Source organism: Solea senegalensis, linkage group LG16 (assembly GCF_019176455.1).
Source record: "Solea senegalensis isolate Sse05_10M linkage group LG16, IFAPA_SoseM_1, whole genome shotgun sequence".
Taxonomy (NCBI): domain Eukaryota; kingdom Metazoa; phylum Chordata; class Actinopteri; order Pleuronectiformes; family Soleidae; genus Solea; species Solea senegalensis.
Window position 1 is genome coordinate 7,100,185 of NC_058036.1, and position 12,038 is coordinate 7,112,222.

At 39.9% G+C, this 12,038-nt stretch overlaps 1 protein-coding gene across 8 annotated transcripts in view; it reads right to left on the bottom strand.

Annotated features, from left to right (window-relative positions):
- The window catches only part of map4k5 (mitogen-activated protein kinase kinase kinase kinase 5), a 33,761-nt gene that overhangs the window by 7,297 nt on the left and 14,426 nt on the right, over positions 1–12,038 (bottom strand). Inside the window, exons 14-32 of one of the 8 annotated variants that reach the window (XM_044047407.1) lie at positions 10,253–10,331; positions 9,572–9,625; positions 7,836–7,894; positions 7,593–7,660; positions 7,015–7,053; positions 6,104–6,148; positions 5,967–6,012; positions 5,676–5,886; positions 5,561–5,584; positions 5,365–5,447; positions 4,999–5,040; positions 4,686–4,770; positions 4,523–4,602; positions 3,620–3,680; positions 3,077–3,079; positions 2,752–2,866; positions 2,405–2,463; positions 1,461–1,564; positions 1,126–1,303 (exon numbers count right to left, since the gene is read on the bottom strand). In XM_044047407.1, the coding sequence (XP_043903342.1) occupies positions 1,126–1,303; positions 1,461–1,564; positions 2,405–2,463; positions 2,752–2,866; positions 3,077–3,079; positions 3,620–3,680; positions 4,523–4,602; positions 4,686–4,770; positions 4,999–5,040; positions 5,365–5,447; positions 5,561–5,584; positions 5,676–5,886; positions 5,967–6,012; positions 6,104–6,148; positions 7,015–7,053; positions 7,593–7,660; positions 7,836–7,894; positions 9,572–9,625; positions 10,253–10,331 (1,435 nt within the window). The remainder of the gene's footprint in view (positions 1–1,125; positions 1,304–1,460; positions 1,565–2,404; positions 2,464–2,751; positions 2,867–3,076; positions 3,080–3,619; positions 3,681–4,522; positions 4,603–4,685; positions 4,771–4,998; positions 5,041–5,364; positions 5,448–5,560; positions 5,585–5,675; positions 5,887–5,966; positions 6,013–6,103; positions 6,149–7,014; positions 7,054–7,592; positions 7,661–7,835; positions 7,895–9,571; positions 9,626–10,252; positions 10,332–12,038) is intronic. The other 7 variants (XM_044047411.1, XM_044047410.1, XM_044047409.1 and 4 more) reach the window with 7 other exon arrangements.

Consider the following 12,038-nt stretch of genomic DNA (forward strand, 5'->3'; position numbering starts at 1 on the left):
AGCATTGCTAAATATCTGACATAAAAGAACCAGTCGTACAATTCACCATTCAACCTAAATGTCCTCAATTTGGTCTAGGGATGTCCGGATACAACTTTTTCACTTCCGATACGATACCGATATTGCAGCCTTGAGTATTGGCCGATACCGATATTGATCCGATACAATATCAGCACAAATCATACATACTTTTATTACATATTTTGTAGTGTGGAATGTTAGAATAGGCTTGATCCAGTTATATTACTTAAAGAGAGAACAATAGTCAGCAACATTAGGTATGAGAAAAACTGACCCATTATTAACCAATGGGTTACATAAATTTTAACCTTCAACATAAGAATATTCGATTTTTTGCCATGTTAATTTCATACAGCCTATGGTTAATTTCATCAGGGGGAACGTACCAAGTGCTAATGGGGGTGTTTTCAGAGCACCCGTGTTTCACAGGTAACGGCGTGTCTTCAGAGAACACCCCCCTTGTTTTCACTATTTTGGATTAGACCAACCAACACAGGGTGAGTGACCTGTCCCACAGGTAAACCCGGAGCCCGAGGACCAGCCCCGCAGATATACTTAGCTCCGTGTGTGGCGCTTCAGGGCACATTCAAAACACAGAAAGCTCTTGGCATGGCAGGTTTTTGGGGTATAATTAACAAACGGAGACTGTTGAAAGTCGACACTGAAGGTGGCGCTGGTTTCTGAAATAATGTTGTTTTAGCAGCTCGCCTCAGGATGAGCTAGTGTGGTGCTAATGGCTAACTCGCGCTCGTGCTGCGTGGCTTCGTAGCCTCTGATTTCAGAGGTTAAAGAAAAATGTTTAACCTCTGAAATAGCAGTAGCACACACACACACACACACACTGGGCTCTACATGCATCCAACACAAAGAACCCACGTGATCACAACAGGCGCTGCTGGATAGAAGTGCTGGAGCGAATGGACTGTTGTATCGGAGCACTTATATCGGAGATTTTCGAGGCAGTGCGATATAATCCGATATGCGTTTTTTGGCTGATATGGGACCGATATCCGATATCAATATCGGACCGATATCCGATATCAATATCGGATCGGGACATCCCTAATTTGGTTTTCAGAATAATAAGTATCTTATTTGACTTACTTGTTCCGATCTCTGTGAACCAGGAGGAGCAGGAGTTGAGGTTGATGGTCTCAAAGCGGACAACCTGTCCCTGCTCTGTTCCCTGGCTGATGGCCACACACAACAGAGGATACTCCTGCTCTGGGACCACAAGCATCTCAAACACCTTTAGTGGGCTGGGAAGAGGGAAGTCGAAATGCTGTGGGGGCAAGAAGAGACAGCAGACACACAGGTTAGTCTGGGTTTCCTGGTTTTGTAGTTTAAAAGTAGAAGCTCCATCTGTTAAGTTCTCTGGGTGAAAGACCGATATTTAGGAGATCTGTGGTGACGAGAAAGAAATGCAGTGGTGAACTGACCTTAATGAGCATAAACCTCTGCATGGGCTCATACCACTGCAACAAGACAATCCCAGACTGCAGCGCTCCACACAGGTATTTGTGGCCTGTGTATGGGTTTCTCACTATGAAACAGACAAAATGTAGTTAGACCAAACTTAGGAGTTTAGGAGACACAAGAACATCATAATGATGAGATATCTGACAAATTATATATTTTTTTTTTAATTGAATTAAATTTTTATTTAACCAAGAATAAAACTTGGAAAACAAGAGCATCCTGGCCCGAGACAGGCAGTAGTATGTATAGGTTTTAGACAGGACAGGGTTAGCATAAAGAACACAATATAAGACATAAAATATGTGTATACATGGGCAGAACATTTTCAACAGAAATATTGAATATAAAGTGGAATCAGGCAAAAATGTCCACATTTAAAAATAGTTAGAAAGTGCCCAATGAGACCTGATCCTTAAATTTCAGATACAGACGCTCTGTATTTTTCATTACAGCAGTGTTTCGATCTTATGTTGCTCGGTGACATTCCCCTGCTGCACACAGGAAGTGATTTGTTTCATGTTTAAGACAGAAAACACAAAAGAAGCCTCTGAAATGTTTCGGAAGTGAATGCTACTGCTCAAAAAACCTGGTCTCTCAGCAGCTTGACAGGATTAATATCGTTCCTGCCCTGCGCTGTGCTGATGCTGCATACACACAAATGCTCCTTCAGTCATGTTTGACACTAGTAAAACTGACCAAGCTTGTTTTCAGATGATGAACGCAGCATAGTTTTGGTTCATGATGACAAAACAGAAGCAGAATAATAACCTGAGGTTTTTTTCTGCAGCTTTAATGCATAATATTAAGGTCTTAATTGAATAAAAACATAGACCTACCTAACTACTAGGACATGTTTCTTGTGTAAAGACAGTTTATTATGATGGAAGTAAATAAGCCCACTCACCAATGCAACACTTGTGACAGCCCTTTGTGTCTGGGATCTTAGTTGTCAGGGCAAATCTCCTGAGGAGAGAAAACAGTCAAGTTGTTGTGACTACAGCCTTAAAAGAGCTGATGACGTCTGAAAACAGGGAAGTCAGCCAATGGTTCTCATTTCTCTCTCCGATCGGGGTCGTTTGTCACGATGGTCGACAGACGAGAACAAAAAGACTGCACAGCGTGAGTGTGGCACCGTGCTTACAGTCAGAAAAGCAGAATGTCACCTCAATCGCAAACCTGGAAGTGTGGTTGAATGATTTTATGCATCTATACGAGACAGCATTAAGAGTTAAATGGGCCTAATGATCTCACCTGGGTAAAATTTTGTCTGGGAAGCGATGAGTCTGGAACTGAGCAGCCAGTCCAGGCTTCTTCAACTGCTCGAACAGTCCAATGAGGTTGTGTGAATACAGCTGGAAGTTTTTTCCTGAGGTAGAACACAGTCCATACTATCATGAACTTAATGTACCCATCTTAAATATGACAGTTCATTGTGTCATCACATTATAAACATTCTGAAAAGAGTTCAATTCCAAATCCTGCATCCCACAAAGCAGCTACGTAGAAAGGTTAGACGTGAACAGAGGTACATAAAAAAAGGGAACAGTGTGGTGATGATGATGTGAAGCATGATTACCTTCTGATGAAGCCAGTTAGTAGAATATCAAATCAAGCCAGGTGAGAGGAGGATGGACAGTGGCCAAGGGAAGAAGAGAAGAGAACAGAGGTTTAGTATACCAAGGGGTAAACAGCAGAAGGCAAAAATGGAAAGCAGACCTTGCGCTCTGTAATCCCATCCTCAAATGTTAAACCCAGGAAAGGTTTGAGTTCTTACGACAGCCAACTCACAACAGTCTGGTTTAAGGTTATGGATTTTTTTCCAGCACACGTAGTATTTCTATTTTCTAAAATGCGATTTCTTATCAGACACTGTGACCTGCAAATAATCAGCACATGAGCGGTTCTTTAGTTGGAGAACAGGCTGTAAAGTCAAATGTATCCCTCATGAATCACTGTGTTCATGAATAGTGGGACACAGTTCTGAGGACAGTTATTTTCGGTCTGTAGATATGGAGTGACTGTGTTGCCCTCAGGGGCAGTCAGATAACACAAGACAAAGAAGCAGCAGGTTACGACAGTGGCCAGTGAAGGAGGAGGTTGTTATAAGTCCGTCACTTACCAGATAAAGACATCAGGTTGTTGTTGATAACATACAGCCATGTGCACTTCCTTGGGAAGAGCTAAGGGAATAAAATAATAAGATAAATGAATTTGTAAACTGTATGTTAACTGAACCCCCTCCCCCAAATAGTCCAATAACAGCTAACTAGGCCCAGCAGCTTCAGATTTCTCTGCATGTGTCGCTGTCTTTATGGGACTCTAATAAGATCAAAATTCTGTATTCAAGTAGTTTCAAAGATTGTGGGTTTTTTTTTTCTTTTTGTTTTTTTTAATCAAACATTTCACCTAAAGTCAAAATTACAAAATCCTAAATAAACTTGAAATCCTAATAACTTAAGAAGATTTTAATTGCAGAATAAAGGACGTAGGTGGATACCGTTTGTCATCCTACTATTCATACATTTTGTTCTCTAATACTATCTGTTGTTAATATGGTTGTCCAACTACATGATAAGTATTTGTAGTATGTGCTGTCCTGGATGCTATCAAGAGTTTAGCCTTTTTACTTGCAGCAGCATTTTGGGAAATTTACATTCAAGCAACCTCAGCAGGAGAGAGCTATATTTGCTCAACATGCTGATGCCCACATCCAACATGTATTTATTCTTAATATCAAAATCAAACATGGGGCTTTAGTGTCAGACAATGTGTTAACATTTTGTTTTATTTAACTTTATTGAAATTACTAAAAAGGAAAGTATAAAAAGGAAGTGCAGATATGTTTTTCATTAAACTCATAGATCAAGAAGCAAATGCAAAAGCAAACAGCATATACTGCAAGTAGTGCCTGTGTTGTGCTGTGGTAACTATAAATGTGGGGGGTGGTGATTACCAAACAATATGGAGAATAAACAATGAGTGTTTTTATATATATACACTTGTTCATGCAACCGATTGTTACCTGTTCCATTGTGGCTTCATGAAGCTCATTAAGATTCAGAGTATAGATACCATCCTCTGTCCCAAAGATTAGATACTGGTCTAAAAACAAAATAAAACAAATCATGTATTTGGCTTTAATCAAACATGCCAATTCTGTTAGTGTTCACTGTATGAAGATGTACCTTTGGTGTCTGGATGAATCCATGATGTGGCACAGTTGATCTTCAGTGGACAACCATCAAACACTTTGGAGAAACAGGCTCCCATCTGCAATGAAAAGCACCGCAGATGAAAACAGGAAGACAGTGATGAGATGTCAGCCAGGGTTTAATAAGCTGGAGCTGGAGCTGGAGCACAGGCAACCACAAGGCTTAAAGCTCTGAGGACCCCAAATATCTACAGAATGCACAGCAGTGTTTCAGGCACAGAGATTGATAACAGTGCTCATGAAACCACGTCAGCAGGAAAGAGTGAAGAGAAGAGAGAGTCACTCACCAGCACTTTAGGAGTGGGTGGCAGGCCGTTGATAGCTGGTTTCTGAGGAGCAGCGCAGGAAACACAAAAAGATAATGTAGATGCAGAACACAGGCGAACAATTATTTTAAATGCAGCTGTGTAATTTTGTACAAGCCTCGACAATGGACAGTGGTTTTTGTGACACCAAGGTTTCCTCTTTAACAACTGATGTTTGGTTCTTACAAAGATATACAGGACAGTTGAGGTTTAAATGTGTTGGCAGGAGAAAAAGTATATATATAAATATAGATTATTTAAGATCATAGATTGTTTTTATCTAGAAATCCAATTTAATTTAAAATGACAATTGTTAAAAATGTAATATATTTGCATCTTTGAACTCACAGGGAATTCCTTTTTCTCTTTCCGGTGCCTGTTGAGTGCTGGCTTTGGACTGTCTCCGTTCACACTGCCATCTGAATCATTATCTGTCATGTAAGAGCAGGCAAATAGAAAAATTACACAATCATTTAAAACCATGCCGTCAAACACACAGAATCCAGATCCAATACAGATTTATATTTACATCTGTTGCTCTTACCTTTACACTCAGATTTACTGAGAGCTTGTAAAAACAAAGCAAGTGCTCATTTAGGAAACATTTGGGAATACTGATACAAATGGATGGCATATGAACGGGTTAATGCACAACTAACCAGGATCAGACGCATGAGACAAAATGCCAGGGCTGCTGACGCTCACAGAGAGGTAGTCAGAAGATGAGTGCTCCCCCTTGTTCCCCTGCTCAGGTGTGCTCTGTCTGCGAGCCACCTGACTCGGCCCATTCTCAGAGTTTGGAAACCTCCGCACAGTCAGAGACCTCTCGTCGTTAAGGCCGAGTTCCTCTGACGAATTGTTCAATCTCGGCTGAAAATAGAGAGGACAGTTAATGGATAAAGATGGATAGAACTGGATAAATCCAAGTAGTAACAAATGTTTTTTCTCACTTTTGGTGGCAAAGGAGGAGGAGGAAGCCCTGGCTTCAGAGTTGACCTGAAATCAAAGCATTTTAAAAAAGATGTAAAGCACAGCAATTAATGTTTGTGTGTTTATAATGACACTTAAATCTATTGAAATCCCTCACAGCTCCACTTCTTCAAAGGCGTCTTCGAGATGGGTGACGTGTCCCCTGCAGGAATCAAAGACAGTGATGATGTAAAAAAAAAAAAACCATAACACCCATCAGAAACTCAGGAACGATGTTAATGTTTATGAACAAAAATCCCTCTTTAGACTATGAGACTAAGGGAGATCATCATCATGGAATTAAGCTTTTTCGAGGGTGTTGTCTATCTTAACTCAAAAAATGAAAAATGAATTTCTATTCTTGCTGTAAATTAATTCTGGGAGCAAAAGCATGGTCTACAGATACATTTCAGGATTTTAAATGTTGTCTATTTTATCTCTTATCCATTAAATTAGCTTCGAAGCTGTGATGTAAATTTAAGTTCAATAAAAAGTATGTTAAGAGCCTTGTTTGTTCTAAAACAACAGCAGGTATAAATAACACAGCCCTGCCATAATTTATACAAATTCTTCAGGCTGATACTTAAGAGGTTTATTTGCGGCCTGTTCTAATACTCTAGGCAAAGGCCTTGCTTTATGGAGGCAGCCATTTTGTGCCGCCAAACAGACAAACCAGCCAGGGTGCATTTTGCTTTTTGAAACAGAACCTACAACATAAATGTCAAAGAATGAAATCCGTTCTGGTATGTGAAGGCTGATGTAGTGAGGGAGGAAGTGTTCCTTTCTTTTTTTACGATCTTCAGCCACACCATTAGATGACCCTAACTGTTCTGTACTGAATCTTTAATTCTATTTCGACATCATAATGTCAGACTCAACAGCGTGCATAGTTTTTGAATCACACATGATAAGTCGAGGGTGATTTGTGAACACTGTGGCTGCCAAAGCTCACTACAAACATGGTGGTGACCAAGCGAGGGGTGGGGTGGACGGCGCACAGCACTATGGCACACACAGTGTTAGTGTTACCGTTGGAACAATTCATCCTCAACGCTTTTGAGAAGGCTCCTTTGAGGGACAAGGCATGAGAGATAGAGAGAGAGAGAGGGAGAGTGAGAGGGAGAGGGAGAGAGAGAGAGCCAAAAGAGGACAACAGAGATAAGTGCAGGGAGGAAAAACGTGAAAGCACACAGACACACAGTGAGACAGAGGATCAGAGGTTCAAGGCCAAAATGACATTTTAAAGTGCAGACGCAGGACAGTTAGTGCATGCACAGACAGAGGTTAGCTGCAGGGAGTAGAAGTAGAGTATTTCCAATCCGAATTAACACTGAACATTCAAATACAGATGATACTGAAGGTATTTTTCTTTGGAAATCTTAAAATATACACCCACTATCATCCGTTCACCATAAATTAAAATTTGAGAAAAACAAAACATATACAGATGCTTAACCTTAACCATGCAATAGTCTTTGCTTTATGGATGAATCCAAAGAGATGCATCCATGAAATAAATAAGCCAGGTAAAGAGAGAAAGCGAAAAAGAGAGAGAGAGCAGGGTGTAAATAGGAGCAGTTCCCATGACAACAGTTTCCATGGATTACCTGGTTGTTATTCCTCCCTCTGCAAAGGGACTCCAGGGTGAAGGGAAGTCATTATCTTTACTCACATCCTGTGGAAAGGCACAAATGCACAAAAATAGAAAATTGAAATACTTCTTTGCCATTCTTCAATTTTCGGTTCATTTGTTTTTCTTTTTGGATACGCACAAATACGTGGCAGATAATGAACCGAGACATAAAGTCATGCTTGAGTACCAATAATGACTAAACAAAGTGTGATTTCACCATTTCAGAATGAGCCTCAGTTTCTTTCCGGAGTGGTGGTTCAAACTGGAGTTTGTCAACTGTGAATGACAAAAAGCTGTGGTCAGTGTTTTTGTTTCTTTTCTTTACGCACATGTTTGGCACTAGAGGGCATAAGTATCCAACACTTGAAGACACACAAAACCTTGGGAGTCATACCAGGTACCTTGGAAAACACTCTTAAGCATAAAATCCCGTGTAGGAATTAACCATGCGAAGATCAACGGCTTCTATTGCGACATACCTGTGAAAATAACCGCAATCGCCCTTCATTGGTGTATTGTGCTATTGTGTGAATGTTTGGTCTGGAGCCAGACGATGAGTCAGTCACTTAAGACAAACACAGATCACAACTGACACTAACCAGAGCTGTTCACCTTGGAGAAATATTGGTAAAAAGGGAAAGAATTATAAATAAATAAAAGAGCAGATTCCTCTTAGTTTAGGTTGAAGGTCAGACTCTGTCAAACAGTTGTTCCCACAAAGGAGACTGGCGTAGTGTCCAGTATAAACATCATGTGATTTTGCTGCAACAAACTATGAATGAGGGCAAAAGGAAATCAACCTGCTTATAAACATTCCAACATAATCAGCTTCTCAAAGGAACGTTTTTAAGGAATTCAGACGCATGGGATTTTCTGCTTGAGGTATTGTTAAGGTCAGCCATCGCTACCTCACCCCAATTCTTTGGATCAATTAACAACAGTTTGAGTGATGATACTTAAACTATGAAGAACAGTTGAACCAAAAGCTTTATTCTATCTATCACAGGTAATGGTATTCAGCGCGGGTCTGCTCTGACATAGCTCCTGCAAGAGCTCAGTCAGAACAACAACAGAGTGAGAGCTTCACAGAAATGTATACAATGTGCATGACCTCCTCCTATTGTCATTACAACAGTGGTAATCGATGTTAATCAAGATTAAATCAGATGTATGCAACTAAACAAGTTAAGAAAAGGAACCGTGTCAGCATTTAGATCAAAACAACAATCATCATGTGAGTTCATCAGGTACAGATGAGGCTATTTCATATAGAGTAATAGTATACCAATATTATGGCAGTACTGCAGTACTTAAAACAGTGAATGGGTGAGTTCATGAGGAGTCCAACACATCTTCCTTGTTAGGAGGATATTAGTGGTCTAAGACTAGAGGTCGACCGAAATGGGTTTTTCTATGGCTGATGTTAATTTTGGCCCATACAGTATATTTAGCCAATTTCCTTTTCCCTCCATCTGATAAAATATAACACTTTAATGATTACAAATAATAACTGAACCAGTTACTGAACAACACTAATAGTCTGTCTCTCCAATCGACATTTCATGTCTGCACTGCACTGCAATTATATTGAGGATTTTCAATGAAAATAATGCATAAACGAAATATTAAACACATGAAGCAAGTTGTTTGAAAAAAAAAAAAAGTCTGATTAATCAGCCCAACCGAGGCATCGGTCTACCTCTATCTGTGATGTAATTTTATTACAGTTAGACAAGAACCAGGACTTCACAGTGACCAAATGACGAAATGTTACTCGAGCTAAAGCCATGTTAAGTAGCCAACCCATGCACAGGAACTAACCATATTAGTACCACTTAAAAGTCTCAAACACAATGTTCTGTTTTCTGCTACAACATCATCCTTTTCCTGGGAAGTTGCAGGAGTGAGCCAGGGATTCATTCAGACACACCGTCTCACTACACTGTCACTAACCTTGAGTGAAGCTAGGACTTGAGCATGGCCCTCCTTGGTGTGTCCCATTGTTTGCTTCATGTAGGAGGGAAAGTCAGACGTGATTGGGAGAAATACAGATGAAACCAAACAGGAAGTGCATGTGGTACAAACGATCACGGCACGGACAAGCACAGGACACAGTGAAGCACGGTACGTCACGCTCTCTACCTCACCACTGGACTGTTACCACATCGATGCACTACCAAAGCACTACAGCTTCCAAACCACAACTGAAGACAACACAAACACACCAAAACTTCCCTGAAGGGTTTCTGTATGAGACATAGGTTTGATGCTACATCCTCAAAATCAACTCTTAAAACTGGAAACTGAATTCCCCATGAATCCTTAAAGACCCTTCAGACAAGCTGTGTCACTTTGTTTTTTAGTAAACAGTGAGGGACAGTTATTTGCTACTTTAAAAGTACTATGCTGCACAGAAACATCTCTTCAATGAATCCCCAGGCTACTTGTATACACTCTATGACAAGCAGTGCTCTGGAAAAGTGCCAGTCAGTGCTGTAGGATTAACGGGATGACCGAGACAAGCGGCCAGATCTCTGTCCAGTCAAGCTGACTGACTGACACACTGACCAGAGACAGTGACAGGAGGGCAGGGTTTGTTTTGCTGATGGATTTGGAGCACTTTTGTTAACTTACAGTCAATCTCTGAGCGTGTCCTCTCAGCTCTGGCTTGTTTATTGGAGGAGCGGATGGTGTGTCTGACTGCAGAGAGGGGCTGCAACAAAGGGTGAAAGAGATTTTAACATGAGGATAAAGGTTTTCACAACAGGAGCAGCACTTGACAAGACAAGTGCGGAGAAGACATCGATCACGTAATTAATAAAATGAAACAGCACTGCCTTCAGTCATCTGGCACCATCGAAACTTGCATGTCAAGATGAAGCACATCTGGGAAAACGTTTCTGCACCAAGTCTTTTGCACTATCACATTATTATGCATCGCAGAGGATGTTGGTCTGCAGCAAGCTCAATTGCGTGCAGTCAATAGCCTTCAGGGCATTTTTCATTCATCGTGGCCAAGACAGTGCTACTGCTGTCAGGGTGACAAAAGCACAATGGTCTCTTAAATGGCACTGGTACCACCTCTCCTTGGCTGTCAACGCAGATGTCATGTTGAGCCCCCGTTGGAACAAGAATAATAATAATAATAATAATAATAATAATAATAATAATAATTATTATTATTATTATTAATTATATGCATGTATGTGTATATATATATGTGTGTATATATATATATATATATATACACACACACACACACACATGTTATTAATTATATTCATAACTAATAATTTATTGTATAGCTGCTATTTCTTATTGTGTTTTTTATGATTTTTTAATTATTTTAAGCTGTTTTATCTAATTTTGAACCTTTTGCTTATTATATCTTTTATTTATTCTGTACAGCACTTTGGTCCACTGTGGTTCGTTTTAAGTGCTTAACAAATACAGTTGGAATGGATTGGAATAATAATGTTGGAGGAGAATATCAAGAAGAAGGGAACAGGAACTTTGAGTTAGAGACGAACACACTCTACAGCAAAGCTCATCTTTTATCTTTTACTTCCAAGTTAAGAAAAAACATGATGTGCTAATATTTACATTCACTCCTGATAGGGAGAGTCAGTCAGTGTTTGCCTGAAAGGCTGTATTACAAGAGTGTGTCACAACAAGTCTGACAGGCATGGTTTTTAAATTATTTTAATTCCATAGTTCCTATTAGATGTAGGGATGGACATTTTTTTCTCAATTATTTGTTTGATTATAAAAAAGGCTAACAGTTAATGTGAATATATATATAAAGATACATCATTTAAGAGTCTAATGATTCTGTCTCTCTAAACCCCTGGTTACACAGTGCAGCTTTGCTAGGAGTCGAAGCGTTATAGTTTTCCATTTTTATTTACACGTATGTGTTGTAGAACCAGGAGAAGGATTTCCTCAACAACCCTGACAACCCAAAATATAGCTCTGTTATTTCAGCCTGGTTTTCAAGTAAAGTAATTTTGAGAAACATTTAACACACTCTCACACCACCTCATTCAACTGTGTGTGTGTGCGTCACACACACAGTGTAGCAGGAAGAGACGGAGAGGAGAGAAAAAACAGAGCGACCCACTACAAACACACACAGATCTGAAATAAAACAAATGTCGCTCTATATGAATGGTAGAGGAAACACTCAGCAACTTTTAGCAGCGCTGCTCAATGTTTCAGGAGTAGGAATGCACAGTGGGGTGCACTCAGCAGGGGCCTGAGATAAACAATTTGTGTCTGGATGTAATAACACTGACTGTTGGCCAGCATTTTTGTGTGAAATGCTTGAAATGCTAATCCCTAATTTAAAGCTACATTCATACACATATTTGTGGTTTCTGCTTGTCTGAGAAATTGAGAAGGTATTTAAAAGGCTTCACGA